The sequence below is a fragment of the Melanotaenia boesemani genome, chromosome 9 (genome assembly GCF_017639745.1).
Source record: "Melanotaenia boesemani isolate fMelBoe1 chromosome 9, fMelBoe1.pri, whole genome shotgun sequence".
Classification (NCBI taxonomy): Eukaryota; Metazoa; Chordata; class Actinopteri; order Atheriniformes; family Melanotaeniidae; genus Melanotaenia; species Melanotaenia boesemani.
Genome location: NC_055690.1, coordinates 9703348 through 9721753, shown reverse-complemented (window position 1 = coordinate 9721753; position 18406 = coordinate 9703348). Strand labels below are relative to the sequence as shown.

General features: G+C 40.0%; 1 protein-coding gene across 3 annotated transcripts; it reads right to left on the bottom strand.

Moving 5' to 3' along the window:
• Nucleotides 1–31: 31 nt before the first annotated feature.
• Nucleotides 32–17502, bottom strand: zc3h4 (zinc finger CCCH-type containing 4). 3 transcript variants are annotated; one of them, XM_041994581.1, is made up of 14 exons: nt 17205–17502; nt 12936–13242; nt 11973–12080; nt 11665–11869; nt 11136–11290; nt 10544–10640; nt 10278–10414; nt 10060–10173; nt 8811–8922; nt 8597–8706; nt 7901–8364; nt 5278–5600; nt 4895–5143; nt 32–4045 (listed from the first exon to the last, which is right to left on the bottom strand). In XM_041994581.1, exons 1-14 carry the CDS (start codon nt 17282–17284, stop codon nt 2340–2342), a joined length of 4167 nt encoding a protein of 1388 aa, XP_041850515.1. In that variant the 5' UTR covers nt 17285–17502; the 3' UTR covers nt 32–2339. The 3 variants fall into 3 exon arrangements, with proteins under 3 accessions (XP_041850515.1, XP_041850516.1, XP_041850517.1); XM_041994582.1 differs by having other exon boundaries at nt 5278–5597; XM_041994583.1 differs by lacking the exon at nt 17205–17502 and adding an exon at nt 16043–16559.
• Between the last annotated feature and the right edge of the window lie 904 nt (nt 17503–18406).

The window sequence follows — 18406 nt, the reverse complement described above, 5'->3', positions numbered from 1 at the left end:
ACACCACTCAGTAGTACATTAAATAACTGAATAAAAAAACAGAAAACAACGTTTATCTGGTTGATCACGTATTCAACTTTATTTTAAATACATACAACCTCACCAACAGTGTAGAATTAGAAAACTCCCCCATGAAAGAAAATATACTGGTCAAATTTACAAAGTGAGAAAACAATAAAGCCATAAACAAAAGTACAAATCAACAACTTTCACACTTGCCTGATCTGGAGTTCAGCTTCCTGACGCACCTTTAACTGGGTGGACAGAGAATAGCCAAAAGTTAATTTTTATTATTATTATTAGTCCAAATCTTGATACATTAAACCCAATGAAGAAATCAGCATCTCTCCTCACAATGTTAGACTGCCTGCATCCACTGAGGTGAGTAATTACCACAAACTCCTCACAAACATCATGACCAGTTAAAAAAATAAGTGAGAAAGTATATATATAAAAAAAGAAGAAATAAATTAAAATTATCAACATTTATACACAAGACATGGACAATGATCCTGAGAGCTGCTGTACAATCTTAACCTTTCGGAGGTCCAAAACTTCCTTAACCTCCACGGTGACCTCACATTTACAGATTTTAGAACAAGCCGGGGAATAAAACCACTACTTTGTCTGTGAAAATGTGAATCATGGTTTTTCTTTAAATGAGTCAGACGCTGAACTTATCCCTGAAGTCATCAGTCTGTGGCAGAAACTGGGAGTGGAGGTGCTGGATATCCTGAGAATTACTGAGACTAAGATTAACATTTATATCATCAAGTTTGGACTTCTGCAAGTCTGATACAGATTTCCACTTTTGGTTTCTGTTCAGATTTTCTTTCAAATACTGAAATTTAATCAATGTGGTGCTCTTAGCGCAGACTGACAATTCAGGGGGAACCTGCACATATCAGTGCAAGAACAAAAATAACTAAAACATAGGTCCAAATGCAGTTTATGATTGTCACAGGGCCAGAAAGCACCTTAAAAAAATCAATTCACACCACAAGGCAGCTAATTCTTTTATTCCTTTACCTGCTCTCATATCTGTAGTGAAGCTCTGACGGATCACTTTCTAGTATAAACAAAAAAACAGTTAAAATAACTTAGAACAAATAAGCAAACCAACCAAGGTTGCCTAAAAACAGGACAGACTTTTAGGCAGCAGAGAAAATAAAAACAAACATCTCTGCAACATTACTGATACCATGACCAACTAATATCTATCACCGGCGAGGGATGTGATGCGCCTGTCTTCAGTCTGAGCAGCAAAATCTGCAAACTGTTCTTTCTTAAAACCACAGAAATCACAGTGAGCTAGATGCTCTTCATTGTCACAAATCAATAAAACAAAGTGTTCACTTGGAGGTCTTCTCTCCATGTAGAAACAAGAGTGATCAAGGCAAACGTTGTGTAAATATGTGACAAAGGAACAGTAGCGGTGTAGTGGTTACAGAGGCAGTACTGAAAGGTCTCATCACAGAAAATTCACCTGTTCTGGGAAAGAGCTAAATACCTGAAATGAATCTGCATATGAACAGCTGGGGGAGCTACACACATTAAAATATTAATACAAGCCTCAAATAATACGAGCTGACAGTGCAAAGAAGTAGAAAAATAAATACTAAAAAAAATAAATCAAGCAGAATATAGATTTATGTTTAGATATTTGCAACTTTCTCCGCAAAACATGACATGTAGAGAAACAAAATTTGTTTTTATTTCAGAAAGCTTAACACTGAACGCAAAAGCAATGATATTGAGGCAGTTTCTTTCTGGCAGATAATCACATTTGCCTCAGTGCTGTTTGTTTATTTACATAAACATCACAAATAATCAATATTTTGGTGTGAAGAACTGGGAAAAAAAGGAAAAAGAAGAGTCACATCCTATTATTTGTTGCCATGAGTACTGCCAATGTTAGACACCACCCTCATTTACACGAGTGCAACAGTAACAAAGATGAGAAGATTTTCAAAAAATGAGCTGTGGAGCTAAAAGGAAGAACAAAAATATGTGAAGCTAAAATTTTCATTCCATATAAATGTGTTTCTGTTGATGTCTGAGACAGGAGAATACATCTTTTTATACATCAATAAGTTTGTTTAAAATAGAGATCTAAATTTAAACCTTTCCCATTACCCAAGAGTCTCTTACACAGTCTGAATCCACAACACTGTGGTACAGCGTGTATCCATGAAATATGATTATTGGATCACAAAGGTTTGTGGTAACTGGTCTTACAGGCATTTGCCTCAGTGCAATCTTCTGTCCGTTCGAATGATACTTTCAGTAAATCTTAAAACAACCCCACCATATCAGGAACTTTGCGGGTTCAGGGTAGGTCACTGACAGAAGGGTGAAGCTGTCGGATCAAAACCTTTGAAAACGTCCTTCAGTGAGGCGTTATCCAGATCAGTGGCTGCTTGGTCAGACTGCGCTGGGCTGTTTCCTCCAAAAGGGCTACTTGTCCCACCAGGCTTAGCAGCCTGCTTAACGACACCAAACAGAGAAGACACTGGCAGGTTGTGGACACCTGCAGGACCCTGGTCTGCAGCAGCTCCTGGAGCACCCTGCCCTCCAGCTGCAGCTACCCCAGCTGCAGCAGCGCCCCCCTGGGCAGTGGAGTTTGGTGAAGGTGCAGGCTTAGGCCGAGGTCGGTTGTAGCTGTTATATCGGTCAGTCCCTTGCTCTCCACTTTTCTCTGGTTCTGGTTGGTCCAATGCAGACTTTCTAACAAACAGGGGCTCTTTAGACTTGGGTTTAATCGTTGATGGGTCACTAGGTTTGGACTCTGTGCTGGCTGAGTTTGGGGAGTTGTTAGAGCCACTGCTGGTACCAGGGCTACCAGGTTTATTAGTCCGAGGGTCATACAGACTAATGTTGCTCAGAACACTAGCTCCCCCTGGTGCACCAGCACCTATACTGCGCCCTGCCCCACCTGAGGAGAGCAGTCTTGGGTCATAAGGGGCAATAGTAGGAGGGGAGGAACAAGATGATGTTGGTGGAGATGTAGTGGGAAGAGGTGGAGGCACAGGTTCTGATGGCTGCTTCAGTGCTGACTTCTGTGGTTGGAGACGGGGGTCAGATGGAGTTTTACGAGCTATACGGGGGTCAACAGGCTTGTCTGTAGGTGCAGAAGACATGGGGGGAGATTGACCTAAAAGTGGCATAGAGGCAGGGGGGTTGGTGACAAGAGGAGGGGATGGAGTTTGGGATGGACTGGAGTTAACAGTCTTCAAGATACGTGACAGCAGCTCAAAGTCTGGGAGGGAAGAAGAGGAGGAGGATGATGAGGAGGAAGCAGGCGGGTCCATGGAGGGAGGGGGCTGTACGGGAGAAGGTTGTGAGTGAGGCAATGATGTCTGGAGCTGTTGCTGAGCTCGAGACAAACGTGGATCTATGGAGGACACTGGTGGGATGCCCGGTGGGAGAGGGAGGAGGTCCTGCTTAGGGACAGGAAGCGGAAGAAGATCTTCAGGTGACCAAGTGACAGTTTTTGAAAATGCTGGCATGTGAAGAATTATATCCTTCTTGATGTGGCTGAACTGCTGTAGCTGGGAGCGGGGGTCTCTCAGAGCCATACCCATGAGCGGGTCCAGAGGAATCGGCACAGGCTTGTCCCTCAGAACTCGCTCTGTCTCCTCTTCATCGGCAGCAGGGGCTGTCAGTGGTGGGGGCTTGTAAACCAGAAGAGGTTCTTGCTTAGAAGCAGGAGGTGAGTGTGAGGTGGATACTGCAGAAGCAGCAGCAGCTATCCTGGCTAACCTCGGGTCTGCAGGTGGTCCAGAGGAAGACGGGGCTGCTGGGTGAGTGGGGTCGGAAATTTGGGCTGACTCAGTGGCACGTGCCAGACGTGGATCACGGATCAAGCGAGGGTCAGCTGGACGAGCCGAAGGGTTGGCGGCAGAAGTCTTTTGGAGACGAGGGTCGCTGGGAAGGCCATCAGATTTTTGGGGAGCCTGGGTCTGTTGACGGAGTGTCTTCAAAATGGAAGTCACGCTCCCACCGCCGTCCTCATCCTCGCTGGAGTACCAGTTCCCTGAGTCACCTAGAAGAAGGTGGGCATTATTTAAAGTTTAAAAACCAAAGATTTGACTAACCTCAAAAGAATATATATATATTTCTATTTTTAAGTACAAAATTGCTTTGATATATTAAATGTATTAACTTTGAACAACACTATAGCTTAGACCAGGGGTTCCCAAACTTTCCATGCCAAGGCCCCCCAAACAGCATTAGCTTCTGGCCAGGGACCCCGAAACCCACAGACAATGATACAAAATATGTAAAGAAACATTAACTTTTAGAATGTATATTCTTACTTTTAATCACTATTAAATAATATTACATTTGTTTAGCATAGGAAATTTCTTAAAAAACATGTTTTTAGCACTGTATATTCCCACTGAATAATAAAACTTCTAAACAAATTGTTGACAAATGAGAACAGAACAAAATAAATCAAACCCCTCTCGCGTGTGTGTGTGTGTGTGTGTGTGTGCGTGCGTGCGTGCGTGCGTGTCTGGGAGTAAAATGCAATTTTTCTGTAAAACCATACCTAATGTATGCTGCATCATATTTTAGGATTTTAGTTGTCCGTGAGTTCTTAGTTTTTTTTTTTTTGCAGCAGCAGAGTCCTCCATGGCAGGGCTGTTGATCTGCTCCTTTTAATTGTCAAAAATCTGTCCAATTTGCATAAGCAAGCTACACGCTAGCTTGAGGAGCTGAGTATGCCAAACTTGCTCAACATTTTTTTTATTTTTTTTAGCTTCCCTCTAATTTTTTGAGCCCCCCCTAGCACCCCCTGGGGGCCCACTTTGAAGACTGCTGGTTTAGACTATATATTAGACGTACATACAATGAAACAGGACGTAATAACTAATGATTTCTACTTTACCTTCAGCATCTTTACTCTTCTCGCCTCCTCCCTCTGCCATCCTGCGAGCTCTTTCCTCTTCCTCCTGCTGCTTCTGCTGGATTCTCATAAATAGGACTCGTTGTGCTGGAGGCAGAAAATCAGGTACAGAGATCCCGCCCTGATTGGCTGAGGCTCCATTAGCAGAGCCTTCCTGGCTACTTGACTGACTGATAAATTTTCCTGTCCCTCCTCTGTCATCCATGTCAGTAAAACCCTGGTAGTTGTCACCTAAAGGAAACAACAAGCACTCAGTAATTCAAATGTAAAACTTTACCAGCATTTCCTGAAAATGACTGTGTACCATACCGTTAGCTGCCTCTGTTCTAACTTGGTATTTAGTTCAATCAGAAATTCACTCTCACCTTCTTGCACCACTCCCTCCATCTTCATACCCTCCTGCTGACCGAAGAAGTTGTTGAAGAAGTTTCCTCCACCCTGAGAAGGACCTGGGGGGATTGCACCTCCATGTGGAGGACCATCACCTGACCCAAATCCTCCCATCATGGGTGGCCCACCAGGCCCCATGCTGGGGGGTCCCTGGTTCATGCCAAGATTGGGGCCCATGTTCTGCATATCAGGGGACATCATGCCTGGAGGGGCAGGAAAGCGGGTTGGGATGGCACCCGGGGGCCCTTGGGGTCCAGGAGCTGCAGTTTGAGCCTGGTTGCCACTGGGGGTCTGGCTTCTGAAGCAAAAGGGAAACTGTTATTCAAAATTCACCAAGCAGATCTTCATTTATAATTTAATTGTTTTAAAACAGCTGTTATCTTGTTTTTCTTACTGTTTCTACAGAATGTATACAGCATCTAGGGTCAAAAACAAAATGGTGGGAGTAGAGATATCTGTGGAATGTATCTATTTACTGGAATGGATAAAGTACAGATGTTGGATAACTTAAAAGTGAAGGTGCATTAAAAATGTATCTTTGACTGATTAAGATCGACTCCCTGTAGTTTCTAAACCACTTTGTAGCTGTCACTATTAATAACCTTTCAAGATATTTGGGTATAATTAACTAAACTTTCACAGAACATTCTGATTTACATCTAAGAACTTAGGGTGCAACCACACTGATGCCATTTGGTCCGCTTCCACAAAAGGTACAGAACAATTGGAGTAGTCTGAATACTCATTCACACTCTGGTGAGGACCAAATAAGTCAACTCTGGTCCTGTTGAAAATCAGAGGTTTCAGTTCACTTGAAAGTAAACCCCGATGTGGTCCGCTTGCAAAGTAAATGCAAACAAACCATCTAATGCACCAAATAGAGGAAGTGGACATAGGACACGTTGTAGTGCAACATGTCAGATACTTAGTTGCTTCTCCTGCTTGCTACTTGTTCTGGACAAATTTTTCTGAAAACCACATTAGGATTGAACTAAGAAGTAAAACAGAAAAGCCAAGACTGCATAAATATATTGTTGCTCTATTGTTAACTTGCAATGAACAAGTCATTTTTGGTCCTGGCCAATCAATTAACCGGATTTTCTTCTTTTTTTCTTTTTAGCAAGTGGTTGTTTTGGGGCATATCGACCCTAGTGAGCAGTTCTTGCAACTGCGTAACATTGTCCAGGTGGTTTGTTGCAGGGCGAAAGCAAAGCAAAGGCAACCAAGGAGCAAATTTTTTCAAAATTCCTCACACAATCCAACAGTCCCCCAGACTATCCTGGTGTGAATGCGTCTTTAGAGTAGAGCTGGGTGATCATATGATCATGTTTAATGATCATGTCCATATAATTTCTGGTCCATCATGGTGATCAGCTGTGAGCCAATTTACTTGATCAAAGGTGGTGGAAATGTGCGCAACAACAGCCAATGAGAGTCGATCTTTTCCTGCTCCACTTCCATTAGTTGCTGGAGAAGTTGAAGCTAGGCAAGCGAAATGACCGAAAGTGGATCTGAGGGTGGGTGACGGTGGGTTGGATATCTCCAAAAAGGCGTGGAGCAAATTAAGCCAATATGCAAGGTATGTCAGTGATTTATGCCCTCAAAAACACAGCAACACAACAAATCTGTTTAACCATTTAAAGGAATACCACCCGAGTGATTATACAGAAAGCATGAAAATGCAAGCACAGTCTGCACAGCCTGCCAGTTTGGCACAATGTAGACCTAGCAGTTTAGCCGCTACTAGCAGTTTAAACGATACTAGCTGTGCAGCCACATGACCAAAACAGCAGACAATGACGTCCTCGTTTGCAGCCATTGCACTGTGCAACCAGCATTCACAGAGGAACAACAGTTTTGCTTCAGTTCGAATTACACCAGGGCTTCAGTGGAGCCTATTTTCAGGAGTGTGCTTTCACTAGTCATGTGCCCTCGTATATTAGTGCACAGTAGCGCGGTCAAAAATGTCAAAAACATTCTTCTACTACTGTATACACAGTAGTAGCAGAAAAGTATAAGTAGAAGCAGAAAAATCTCATATAGGGAAGAAAAGTTATTACTGATGCCATTTAAAAATTTGAATTTGGTATGATCTCTGAGACAAGCTGATTTTGGTGCCTTTTCATCGTGGTTAACTGAATTCATTTTCATGTTGAAAAACGAAGTTAAGCTACTACTGGTGCTATTTGAAATATCAGAGTTTGAGCTTTTCTCAGCAAGAAAACTTTCATTTGGAGATGCATCTGCTTCCTCACAGCGGTGAACAGGAGCCAACAAAAAACACTATCCTTTGTATTTATGAGGATTTTGATAGTGATCTATTTAATTTGCTTTCTTATTTACTTTGTATGTTGGTAGAATGTTGATCTAATCTCTAGTTTATTTCATTTTCAGTACAGAAGCTTGAAAACTGGGTGCATAAAAAAAAAAAAAAGATAAAAATCGAGATCAGACTATAATCATTTTTTGCCATTTCACCCAGCCCTACCTTAGAGTTCACTTGGTCTCATTCTAGATTAGATCGTTGCCTATGGTTTTCATCTTAAATATTAAAATATAACAGATTTTATTCTAAAACTCGGTGTTCTGATCTCTTACCTAACAGCTAGCTTCTGAGCCAGCTGCCCTGTTGGCTGGACTTTAATCTCAAACAATGAAGGAATCTTCTTGCAGCCTCCACCTCCACCACCTGGTGGTGGGGGACCCATGTGAGGAGGGGGGCCACTGGGATTTGGGGGTGGCCCTCCTTGGAAGGGACTTCCATCGGGACAGTGGAGAGGTGGACCCACATTGAGGTTAGGCCCAGGGACAGGCACTGGAACTGAAGGACCTTTGCCCACAATAGGAACCTGATTAGGTCCAGGAAGACCCCCAAAGTCACTAACTGGTGGCCCACCAAAATCTCCAGGCCCTGTGTTGGTGTCCATCGGAACAGGCCGAGGAGGAGTAGGGAGGAGGCCAACTCCAGGTGGGGGTTTAGGAAGAGGGTTGATCCCCTGCTTCTTCAATTCTTCTACTTCCTTCTCATCCTCAGCTCCCGCCTCTGCATCCTCTGCAAGCATCTTCAAAAACAGAGTCACAGAACAATCCAACAATAAGTGAATGAGACTTGTTTTTGTGTTTTTTGTTTTTTTGTTTTTTTCTAAGGTATGAAAATCCATAAACAACTACAGACATTTAAATAACCTGAATTTATATCGTTCTACTTTAATTACCATAGCAGATCACTAAAGAGCATGATCCTATTCAGCTGCTGGCACAATGACTGAAAGCAACTGGTTTGGAGGATCCCACCTTGTTGAGCAGCTCCCGAGTGTCGTCATTGAGGTCTTCATGAGAGAACATACACTCATCTCCATTTACACAATTCCCTGTGGTGTGGAACAGCTTACAAGGAAATTCACGTGTCATGGGAGTCAAGGAGTGACACATGCAAAGAGATAAATACAAGCCATCATATTTTCTTTTAAATTAAGATCACCTCAATGTGGGCATCAGTAAAGGATATCATGCATGTAAGGGCAATGGTCAGCCCTGGCACAGAATCCAGTGATGTAGAATTTGCACAGCTCCTTCTTCTTCGGTAGCTCGATGTCGTGGCTAAAGTTGCAGTGGTCCCCCTAGTGTTGAAAAACATTTCAGTAAAATGTATATGTTTGGGGGATTTAACAAACCAATATTAAGTTTGATTTTGGCCATCTTAAAAGGTTCAGTGTGTAAGCATTACTGCCATCTAGTTGAGAAAATGAACATAGAAATTGTTAACTGAATGTTAACAATTGTTATAATCATATAACTTGCTGGAGCTTACTGCTGCCAAACATACTGGAAACTGTTGAACCACATGCTGGGTTTCTTCTTTTTTTTAGTTTACTGATAGTCATTATGGTTACCTATACAGCTGAGTCAAGCTACAGCTGAGAGTTCAACTTGGCTATTTAATTGCACAACTGTCTTTGTCCCAGTATACTTGCATATGAGGTGAACGAAATTATTAACCAAAGTACATCAGCAGAGGGTGCAGACTGTGTGAGAAAACAATCAAGATATTCTGCCACTTCTTTCGCTGAGGGAGATCATTGTTCTCGTATAGCTGAATTCACCGCCCTGACATTGTCTTTAAATGATGCGAGGGGTGATTTTATTCAGATGATGCTGTAGTTGTAACATCAGCAGTAGTCATGAGCTACTCTTCAGTCACAATTTCTGATGCATTTGGCCATCTCACAAAAAAATGTTATTAAGAGCAGCTTTACTGAGAATTCTGTGCAATGATACTCTTTACTGTTTTTACAGAAAAATATGGAAATTTTGAGCTGTATGGTTTTCCTAGACCTTTGTGTCTATTTGAGTGAGTACATGCAGGAGTAATTGAACTCCAAAACACATGGCCTGTTTTGAGAAGTCTGATTACATAATACTCACTTGGACCAACATGTTTACATGCGTCTTAAAATTTTCCTTTTTTTCTAGTGTCATGTAAATGACACGCATCAAACTGAAAATGTTTTTCTTTTTACTGCATTTTGTAAATTTATTGTGAATTTCTATTGAAAACAGGCACTTAAGAAAAGTGTCATGTGAGTATGTAACATAAGAAAGTTGGAAAACAATGCTAAAAGAAATAAAGAGCCATTAAACTTATAGGCTTAAGAGATGGGGGAAAAAAAAACTCAAACTTTGTTATTTGGTCCCAACTGTGAATGAGCGAATACACACATTTCATGAAAACGTTGGGAACATTTGTGTCAGCCTACCCAAGTGCATCTCCCCTCGATGTAGTACTTGCAAATGGCCTTTCCTTTCTTATCCTGGTGCTTTTCATTCTGATTCCTCCTCCCTACTCCAGGTCCATCACCTCCACCTCCATCCTGAATAAAACACAACAGCACAAACATGTTAGCTCTGACTGACTTTGACATCTGTTTCAGTGTCAGTACACATCAGTCTGATCTCATAACTCCAAAAGCTGTACCCCGTTGTCTATGTCTCCGTTGTTGTCGTTATCATTCCCCATATCGCCTCTTCCTCTGCCTCTGTTTCGACCTTTTCCTCCTCTGATCATACCCCGTCCTCCTTTGCCTCTGCCTCGCCCCCGGCCTCCTTTACCCCCTGGTGAGAAACAAAGCTTGAGTAAATTTTTGAGTAAAACATAGCTGAGCCTGTAAAGCATTTAGACTTGCCCAGAAAGACAGCTGAACTGGTGATAATGAAGATGGGGAAAAAAACACACACACAAACCTCTGCCTCTGTCTTTGGACTTTTTGTACTGATTCAGTTCTTTTGAGTAGTCATCGTAGTCATCATCCCCCATGTTGTCATAGTCATCATCTCCGTACTGTAAAGATAGTTTGAGAGTGAGTGTCTTTAATCCAGTATAAACTTAACTTTAGCAGCAGCATTGAACACAGTGAAATACAGACTGTTGCCTGAATAAATTGTTTTTTAAAGGCTAAATGTCTACCATGAGTTTAGTTAACTGTTGGAAATTATAACAGGGCATCTGTGGCTAAATAAAATGCTTAATTTTATCCCATTGACAGAAAATAATATTTTCTTCTTTGAAGACACCCCAGGTTTTACAGTGCCGAACAACAGATGGTGATTATCTACAACCATTACTGAAGTTCAATGTTTGAACAAACCAGAATAGAACAATGGAAATCAGTTCAATCACTGTTTCAACTCATTTTTGTTTACTGGAATGCTTTCAAGTATGATATATTTCAACAACAGAGAAATACACAAACTAAATCAAAGAAAATAACATTTCCTCTGTTAGATTTTAGAAACAAATACACACTGAGCAACATTTGCAGTTGAAAAACATCACCTCCATGTCATCTCCGTAGCCATCTCCATCATCGTTGTCCCCACCCATCTTTCCCCCTCCAATTCGGCCTCCTCGTCCCCTGCCTCCTCCTCTTCCCCTCCTCCCTCCCCTCATTCCTCCACGGCCTCTCAGGCTCTTCATGCGACCTCTGCCCCCTGCAGAGACACAAAGACAAAAAAATTAAACATGAGCCAGCCACAAAGGCAGAAGAGTTTAACTGTCAATAACTTATCAGTGGAACTTTGATCGATGAGGGGACTTTTGGTGAATAAGCTCTTTTATCATTCAATGCAAATGGAACTATGTCCTAAGTAAAGTAAATGCATGCTGGTCTGTCTGTGACAAACCATTAGTAACACTGTGAAACTTTCCACTTTCTTTAGTAATTTAAATAAATATTGACAAATTATCTTATTCTGTTGTCATCAAACTACCATTTCACATTTTAAAAAAATGTCTTCCATCATTTTCTATTACAGGGACCTCATTGACTGTGTTTGACTGGAGTAAAAACTGGATGAAAACCTACCTCGTCCACCGCGGCCACCTCCTCCTTCCTTGGCCTTGCGGTACTGGTTAAGCTCCTTTGTGAAGTCGTCATAGTCGTCATCCCCCATGTCTTCGTCTTCCTCACCTTCATAGTTGTCCTCATCATAATCATTGTAGCCTCCATAGCCCTGTTTATCCATCTTCATGTACCCACCTTTCTTTGAACCGCTGTAGCCCCCATGAGACTGGAGACAGAACAGTGACATATTCAAGATAATAAAATACTTTTTAAAAAGTCTGAGATTTGTACAAATGTCAGGACTTTTTTTCTTTTGTTTCTAGACTTACAGAAGGGGGGTACTGTGGACTGTATTCTCTATACTTCCTCTTCTCACTAGGACTGTAGTCAGATTCATCACTGTAGTCTGAGTGATCATCATCAGAGGATGCATGGCGCTGCGGAAAAGGCAGAAAAACATTAGACAACGACCAGGCACGGCGCCAGGATTTTTTTTCTCCTGGTGCTAATGAGGGACTTGACCAATACGTGGGGGTGCTAAGAAAATAACAGATTTCCATGACTTAGGTAACTTTATACATAGGTTATCGATTTTTTCAATAAAAGTGGCTAAGATACACAGCAATTTAACTGAATTAGCCAAAGAACATTCAGCAAAATAACCAGGCCTACAACGAGCCACAAAGCAACGGCAAAAATGTTTTCACGTGGAAAGGTGCAAGATTCAGCACCAGACAGCGACCATGTGATAAACAAGCAACACATACAGAATGCAACAAACGCATTTATTCTACATGCATAATTAATGAAATCAACTATGCATTGCTTTTATTGCCTCGGATCACAACATAACTTAAGAAATTAAACTGATTGCGAGATAAATTTAACATACTACACAGTGCAGGCGCAACGAGAAGTGCAAACAATTTGTATCTAATGATTCGGACCACCTCAGCCTAGCGTGAGTTTCAACAAAAAGTTTCCGCCCGCCCTCTGTCCCCTCTTAATCAGTGCACAGAAGAAACATGCAAGCGGAGAATCTCCGCAAACTGTTTTTAAACTAATACATTCCTTTATTATAATATTATATATAAATTCATAATTATATTTTTTATAATCTAATTTCTTGGGGGGGCTTAATGGGGCTACACAGATTTATCACGGGGCTGTAGCACCCCCTAGCCCCGGTGTGGCGCCGTGGATGACAACGACAAACCTCATATCTTTGTTAGATTAAGACGAAGAAGATTAGACCTCCGGTCTTTCAGCTCAGCAGCTGCAGATATTCTTACTTTATGTTTTGATCTGCGTTTCTTCTTCGACCTCCTCTTTTCCCTTTCCCGCTCCCTTTCTTTCTTCCGTTTCCTCTTGCGACGGTGGGATCTTTCATCATCTGAGTCGCTGCTGGCATGGCGCTCCCTGCTTTGCCGGGGCCTTTCCGTTGCTCCTTCTCCTCCTGCTTCACCTCCTCCACCTGCTTCATCACAACCGTCTCCACCTTGCCCCGCTGCTGTGGACACAGCTCCAACCACTTCTTCCTCCTCTACATCTCCCCCATCATCTTCCAGCTCACCCTCCTCCAGTTCTCCATCTTCTGGCCTGCATATTAAAAAAGAAAAAAACAAAATGACATCACAAAAATATTGTTCTAAATGGCTCTGATTCAGTCTGTCAGACATCTGTAAAGTTTCCAGACATGAATTTAATAATAAAAGCAAAGAAAATACTGATGAAAAATCAACAGGAAATAAAAAAAAATTGTGCATAATGGAAATATATCACAGGAAAATGAATACAGAGGATTGGTTAAGCCAAAAAAAAAAAAAAAAAATTGTTTTAACTGAGAATGATTGAAAGCATTGCTCTTTATATATTTTAATACTGTCCAAGTAAAAAATGGGTTTCATTAATTTAGAAATCAAAAGTAGTTCAAAATATCTATAAAAAAAAACTATATGAATAATGTTCACATTAAACTAAGATAATAGGAATCAGTGAAGTAAAATCTGACGTCAATTTTAAATTAGAATGTAATTACTTTGTATCTTGGATATTTCTGTCATTCACGGCTTTAACAGCCTTTCTGTTATTTTTTTAATAAAGAACAAATATTTTCCTGATTTTAGAAACTGCTCTCTGGTTGGAAATACGACGATGAGAGGTATTAAAGATTGTTTACTATGACTTGAGTGTGTCTATTTACAAAGCAGCTGTTTAAACTGTGGCTGATAACTTTCACGACTTTCACGACTTCACAAATAGCGTGGTCTTGAAAATCAGCCACAAACTAATGTGGTTTCATGTAATAATTTCATATAGCCCCATACTACTTATAATAACATTACTGATATAATCACTCATACTCGTTCCTTATATTTTAAAGCCTCACAAATGAAAGTTTTAACATTTTTTGCAGTTTTCAAAATAAATTATTAACATTTATCAATTAGTATTCACCCAAAAAAAAAGGCCTCATACTGATTTTACTTTTCTTCAAATCAAATCTTTCCTCCTCAATCATTTCAACTCAATCAAATCAACCATATATACAATTCTGTCTTATTTTAAATTGTGTAAACATTTGACTGGCTGGTGTTTGGTGTGCATCCACACACAAACTCAAGGTGAAACCACTGAAATACCTGAGGTAGAAGGAGCTCCTTTAGTCACAAAGTTTTTGACTGGCAGAGGATTTATGGATGTGGTCTTACTGTGGCCCACTGCTGGACTAAAATCCACACAACACTAAAATCCTTCTGACTCTAAAAAGCACCAATTTAATACAACTAGATCACAAACAGCTACTAACCACGCTTAAACTTGCCATAGTAAAAGTGGCATTTGTCATGATTTATACCAAAAACAAAAGGACCAAGGCTTAGCAGTAATAAAAAGATGCTGTCACTCACTGTTTGACCAACTATATTCTGGCTCTCCTGCAAAAGCCAACACCCAAAGTAGGCTGGCAAGTACTGTCTGCAGCAGACTCAGGGTGAGGCCTGTGGGCAGGATGATGTGCAGAACTCCATTTATTGAGTGAGATTACGACTGCCTGACAAGACTTGACATCTCAAAGACAGGTTTGTCCAACTGTAGGCATAGTACAGTGAACTGAGACAGAGCAGGGAGTGGGTACGGTCGGTCTGTTCTGAGGTAAAATGTCGGCTGTACTGTATGTGAATACTCAACTGCACCACATACTCAACATATCAGCTTCCTCACCCCCAATAATTTGTCTAATCTCTTTATTATGGCACATTCATCTACAGAAACTTCTGAAACATTTTTAAACTCAATTTAAATCTACAACTTTGTTTTCTGATATAAAATTATAATTTGACACAATTAATGTTTCTGAGTGTTGTATTAATGTTATGCCAGAGGTTAGGGCTGTTTCCAAGACTTAAACTACCATGACACTTTCTCTGGAAATAAATTATTAGATTGGTCCAGAATTTATCACTGGACACAATACATTTTAGTTTTTTTTTTTTTTTTTTTGTAGAGGACACCTCAGAAGAAAACAACTAAATATGACACTATGGTCCTATATGACATTTCTCTGCGACAGAAAAAAAAAGCCTGAACCTAGCATGTTCTTCATCAAATCGATGTTTTCTGTGATTATCCTGTCCTTTCTGACAATATTCCCTCAAAACAAAAGCTTAATATAGTAACAATCTTTGTTAATTTCTCAAACATTGCCAACTTCTTGTCTTCCTTTCTTTAACAACTATCTGAATCCAAAGAACCATCAACTCATCTCCATAACCAAATTACTCCTCTAAAGCTGGCACACAGGCCAGTCACAAGGAAATCTCTCATGTAACAGGAGGGCTCTCTATCATACGGTTGCACAGGGATTTGACAACATTATAAAGGCAGCTTGTTGTGAATAGGGGTGGCTTGGATTCTTTATAGACAGAAGCTGGGGGCCTCTTTTGGTCTCTTGAAATGTTATACACACATCACCTGCTGCCAACAATGTGCCAATTTAGAGAAAAACTGGGAATGCAAACAAACTCCAGCCATACATCTCAAAAATCAATTTGAATATCAAATAGATCAAACCAGCAAAAAACTTAGTATCTGTACACAAGCTTTTACTAAATAGACCTGTTGAGAGGAAACTGTTATTTACTTAAATATGAGATCCTATAAGAAGTCTAGGTCAGTCCACTGCCTGCAATTTTTATAAAATATGCCAAAATTTCCATTTATATCCTTGAAAACTACCCAATCTGTAAAATTTATGTAAACACTCTGCTAGCAGAAGAAGATCAACAGAGAATTCAACTAAGGATTTACCATGCATTATGGTACATTATTAGCTCAATGGAGTCTGTAACTCTATTAACCATATAAGCAAAGGGCCATGATTAAAATGGGGAATACTTACTGTGACAGGTTTTCTTCACATTTTGCACTGAAAACCATAAAGAAAATAAATTCCCTAACCTTTCAGAGGGGACTATTGGGGTTTGTGGGACGTGAAAGTGGGGCCAACTAGGAAAAGCTAATTTTCTAGTTGGGCACTTTGGAAAAGGGAACTTTGTGTTTGACTTGAAACACTTTTGGGATGCTTTGCATACGTTTTTAAACACTGGGGGGCTTATGTGGATATCTGGGACGAGTCAGTGTGGGCACGGCTGTGAATAAAAAGGGCATGTTAGACAAACATCCATCAATCGATGAGTCGTAAAATGAAATATTAGAAAATAATTAGAAATTGTATAGAATAATATTAAAATAATTTACATAACCAAATTTTGCGTTTTCAGAATTGTATTTAAGAGTGGGTTTAGTCACCCGAGAATACTGCGTAGTTCAATTAGCGGTAGCCATTTCGCACGGCAAACGGAAAGATGACTGTTTTTTTATTTTTAAAGATTATTTAAAGGTTGTAATAATTTAATCTTTTTCTAATTTTGTTAGTGGTGTAATAAATAACTAAACTTTTTTAGACGTTAATGAGCCGCAAATTATCAACAGAATTATTAGCCATTAGCTTAGCCTCTAGCTTACCAAACGTTGTCGTTTGCAACATTAGCTAAAAAGCTAAAGTTAGCCTAAGACCAGGCCTTACCGCTGACAAAAAGACAATCGTTTGGATTCTTTTCACCTGCGACATTACAGAAATTATCACGAGCACAGAGACGGACATTGTTTAACTAGCATTAATTAATTTGTTGTTAACGATGGGAAAGTAATTAACCAATGCTTTATGATCGTTGAAATGGCGTATATGGCGATGAAATTATAAATGATCAGCTGTTTGGATCTAGTCTTTTTTCCTTCAGACAAGTCCGCTGTAGTCGATTGATCGTTGATTGTGATAATGTAATAAAATACAGGGAATAACGTTATTCCAGGTGCTAGTGGGCCTCCCAGTTGGCGTTGTCGTGTCAACATGGCCGTTCTCTTTACCTCTGTATTCGTTTTCCAGAAAAGGCGAGTTTAATCCCTTTGACAGAAAAAAGAAAAAGAAACCTCTGGCTTTTGTGTAAAAGCACAGGACAAATAAATAATTTCATTTAAATATGATTGTAGAATTACTCGACCTTTCGTCAGTCAGGAGACTGTTGTGTTCGTGGTTGGTAGTTGGGGAGTTTGGATGGACAGTCATGCTTTCCACAGCCATTTCCTCTAGCTACATTGAGGTGCAAAAAATTACAACTCGACACTGGAATCTACTGGCTTATGCGTCACTTCACTAGGATCTACTTGTTTTTGTTTAGGAAGAGATTCAGTTCATAGAAGGCAACTCTCCACTACAGTTGTAAGAGAAATATGCTGAAATTGAATCCTGACGTTCTCCGTCCTACTGTAGCGATGTGAAATGACGACTAGCAAACTTAAAATGGCTGCCCGTCTTCTCCAAAGGAAGAAGGGGCGGGGTTTCCGAAAGGGAAGTCATGACGTATGGACCTCACGGAAATTACCGAGAGAAAATCTTTATTGTGTAAAATTAGCCCTGAGTTTGACTCGCAGGCGTGTTTGTAGGCTCGTGTAGTAGTGTCCTGTTACTTAAAAGAAAGTTCATTACTGAAACGAATGATTATTGTTCTTTCTAAAATAAAAAAAAATAAAATAAAATAAAAAAAAATACAATACACAATAACAAAATTTCAGTTTCTCAATATTTTTATTTCTAAACATCTCACACAATTACCATTTGACACAAATGGTAGAATTAATAATCAAACTACTTCAAAGGGACTAATTATTTTCTTTTTAGTAACTGAATTTGAAACTAAAGTGTTTGCCAAATTGTTGAAAGATATTGAGAATTACAAAGTGAGCTGACTAGAGCAGAAATGTACAGGACCAAATTTTTTACATTTGTTGAGATTTTAATATCTGTATCAAACTATGAGTTGCCTTCACAGGACTCTTCTAAGCACAATGAGAAAACAAGGAATTAAATTGTGATAGCATACATCAAGGAATACCATTATGTCCCGGCCTCTTTACTCAAATAATGTATTAAAATAAGAAGATGCTTAGTGTAATTGGGAGATTGAAGTCCAGTCATTAAACTTGTCTGCTCTACCGAGGTGATGGAAGCCATTAACTGTTGAAGATATAGAGCAATAATTTAAAAAAAAAAAGGATTTTAGGATTCAAATTCAAGAATGAGTACATAACACAAATAAATATATAAATAAATAAAATATGTTAACAGGCAGAAGGTATATTTTTAGTGGAGGGAGACTGAATTTGGTGGAAGGTCATTGGAAAAGGCCTTGGAAAACATTCCAAT

Excerpts from the sequence above, each read along its gene's own strand:
- zc3h4 (XM_041994581.1), bottom strand. The coding sequence starts at position 17,284 with ATGGCTGTGGAAAGCATGACTGTCCATCCAAACTCCCCAACTACCAAC. Across the intron at positions 8,707-8,810 it reads CCATTGCCCTTACATGCATG|GTGAATTTCCTTGTAAGCTG; the intron begins ATATCCTTTACT and ends CTCCCATGACAC. Across the intron at positions 4,046-4,894 it reads GAAGAGTAAAGATGCTGAAG|GTGACTCAGGGAACTGGTAC; the intron begins GTAAAGTAGAAA and ends ACCTTCTTCTAG.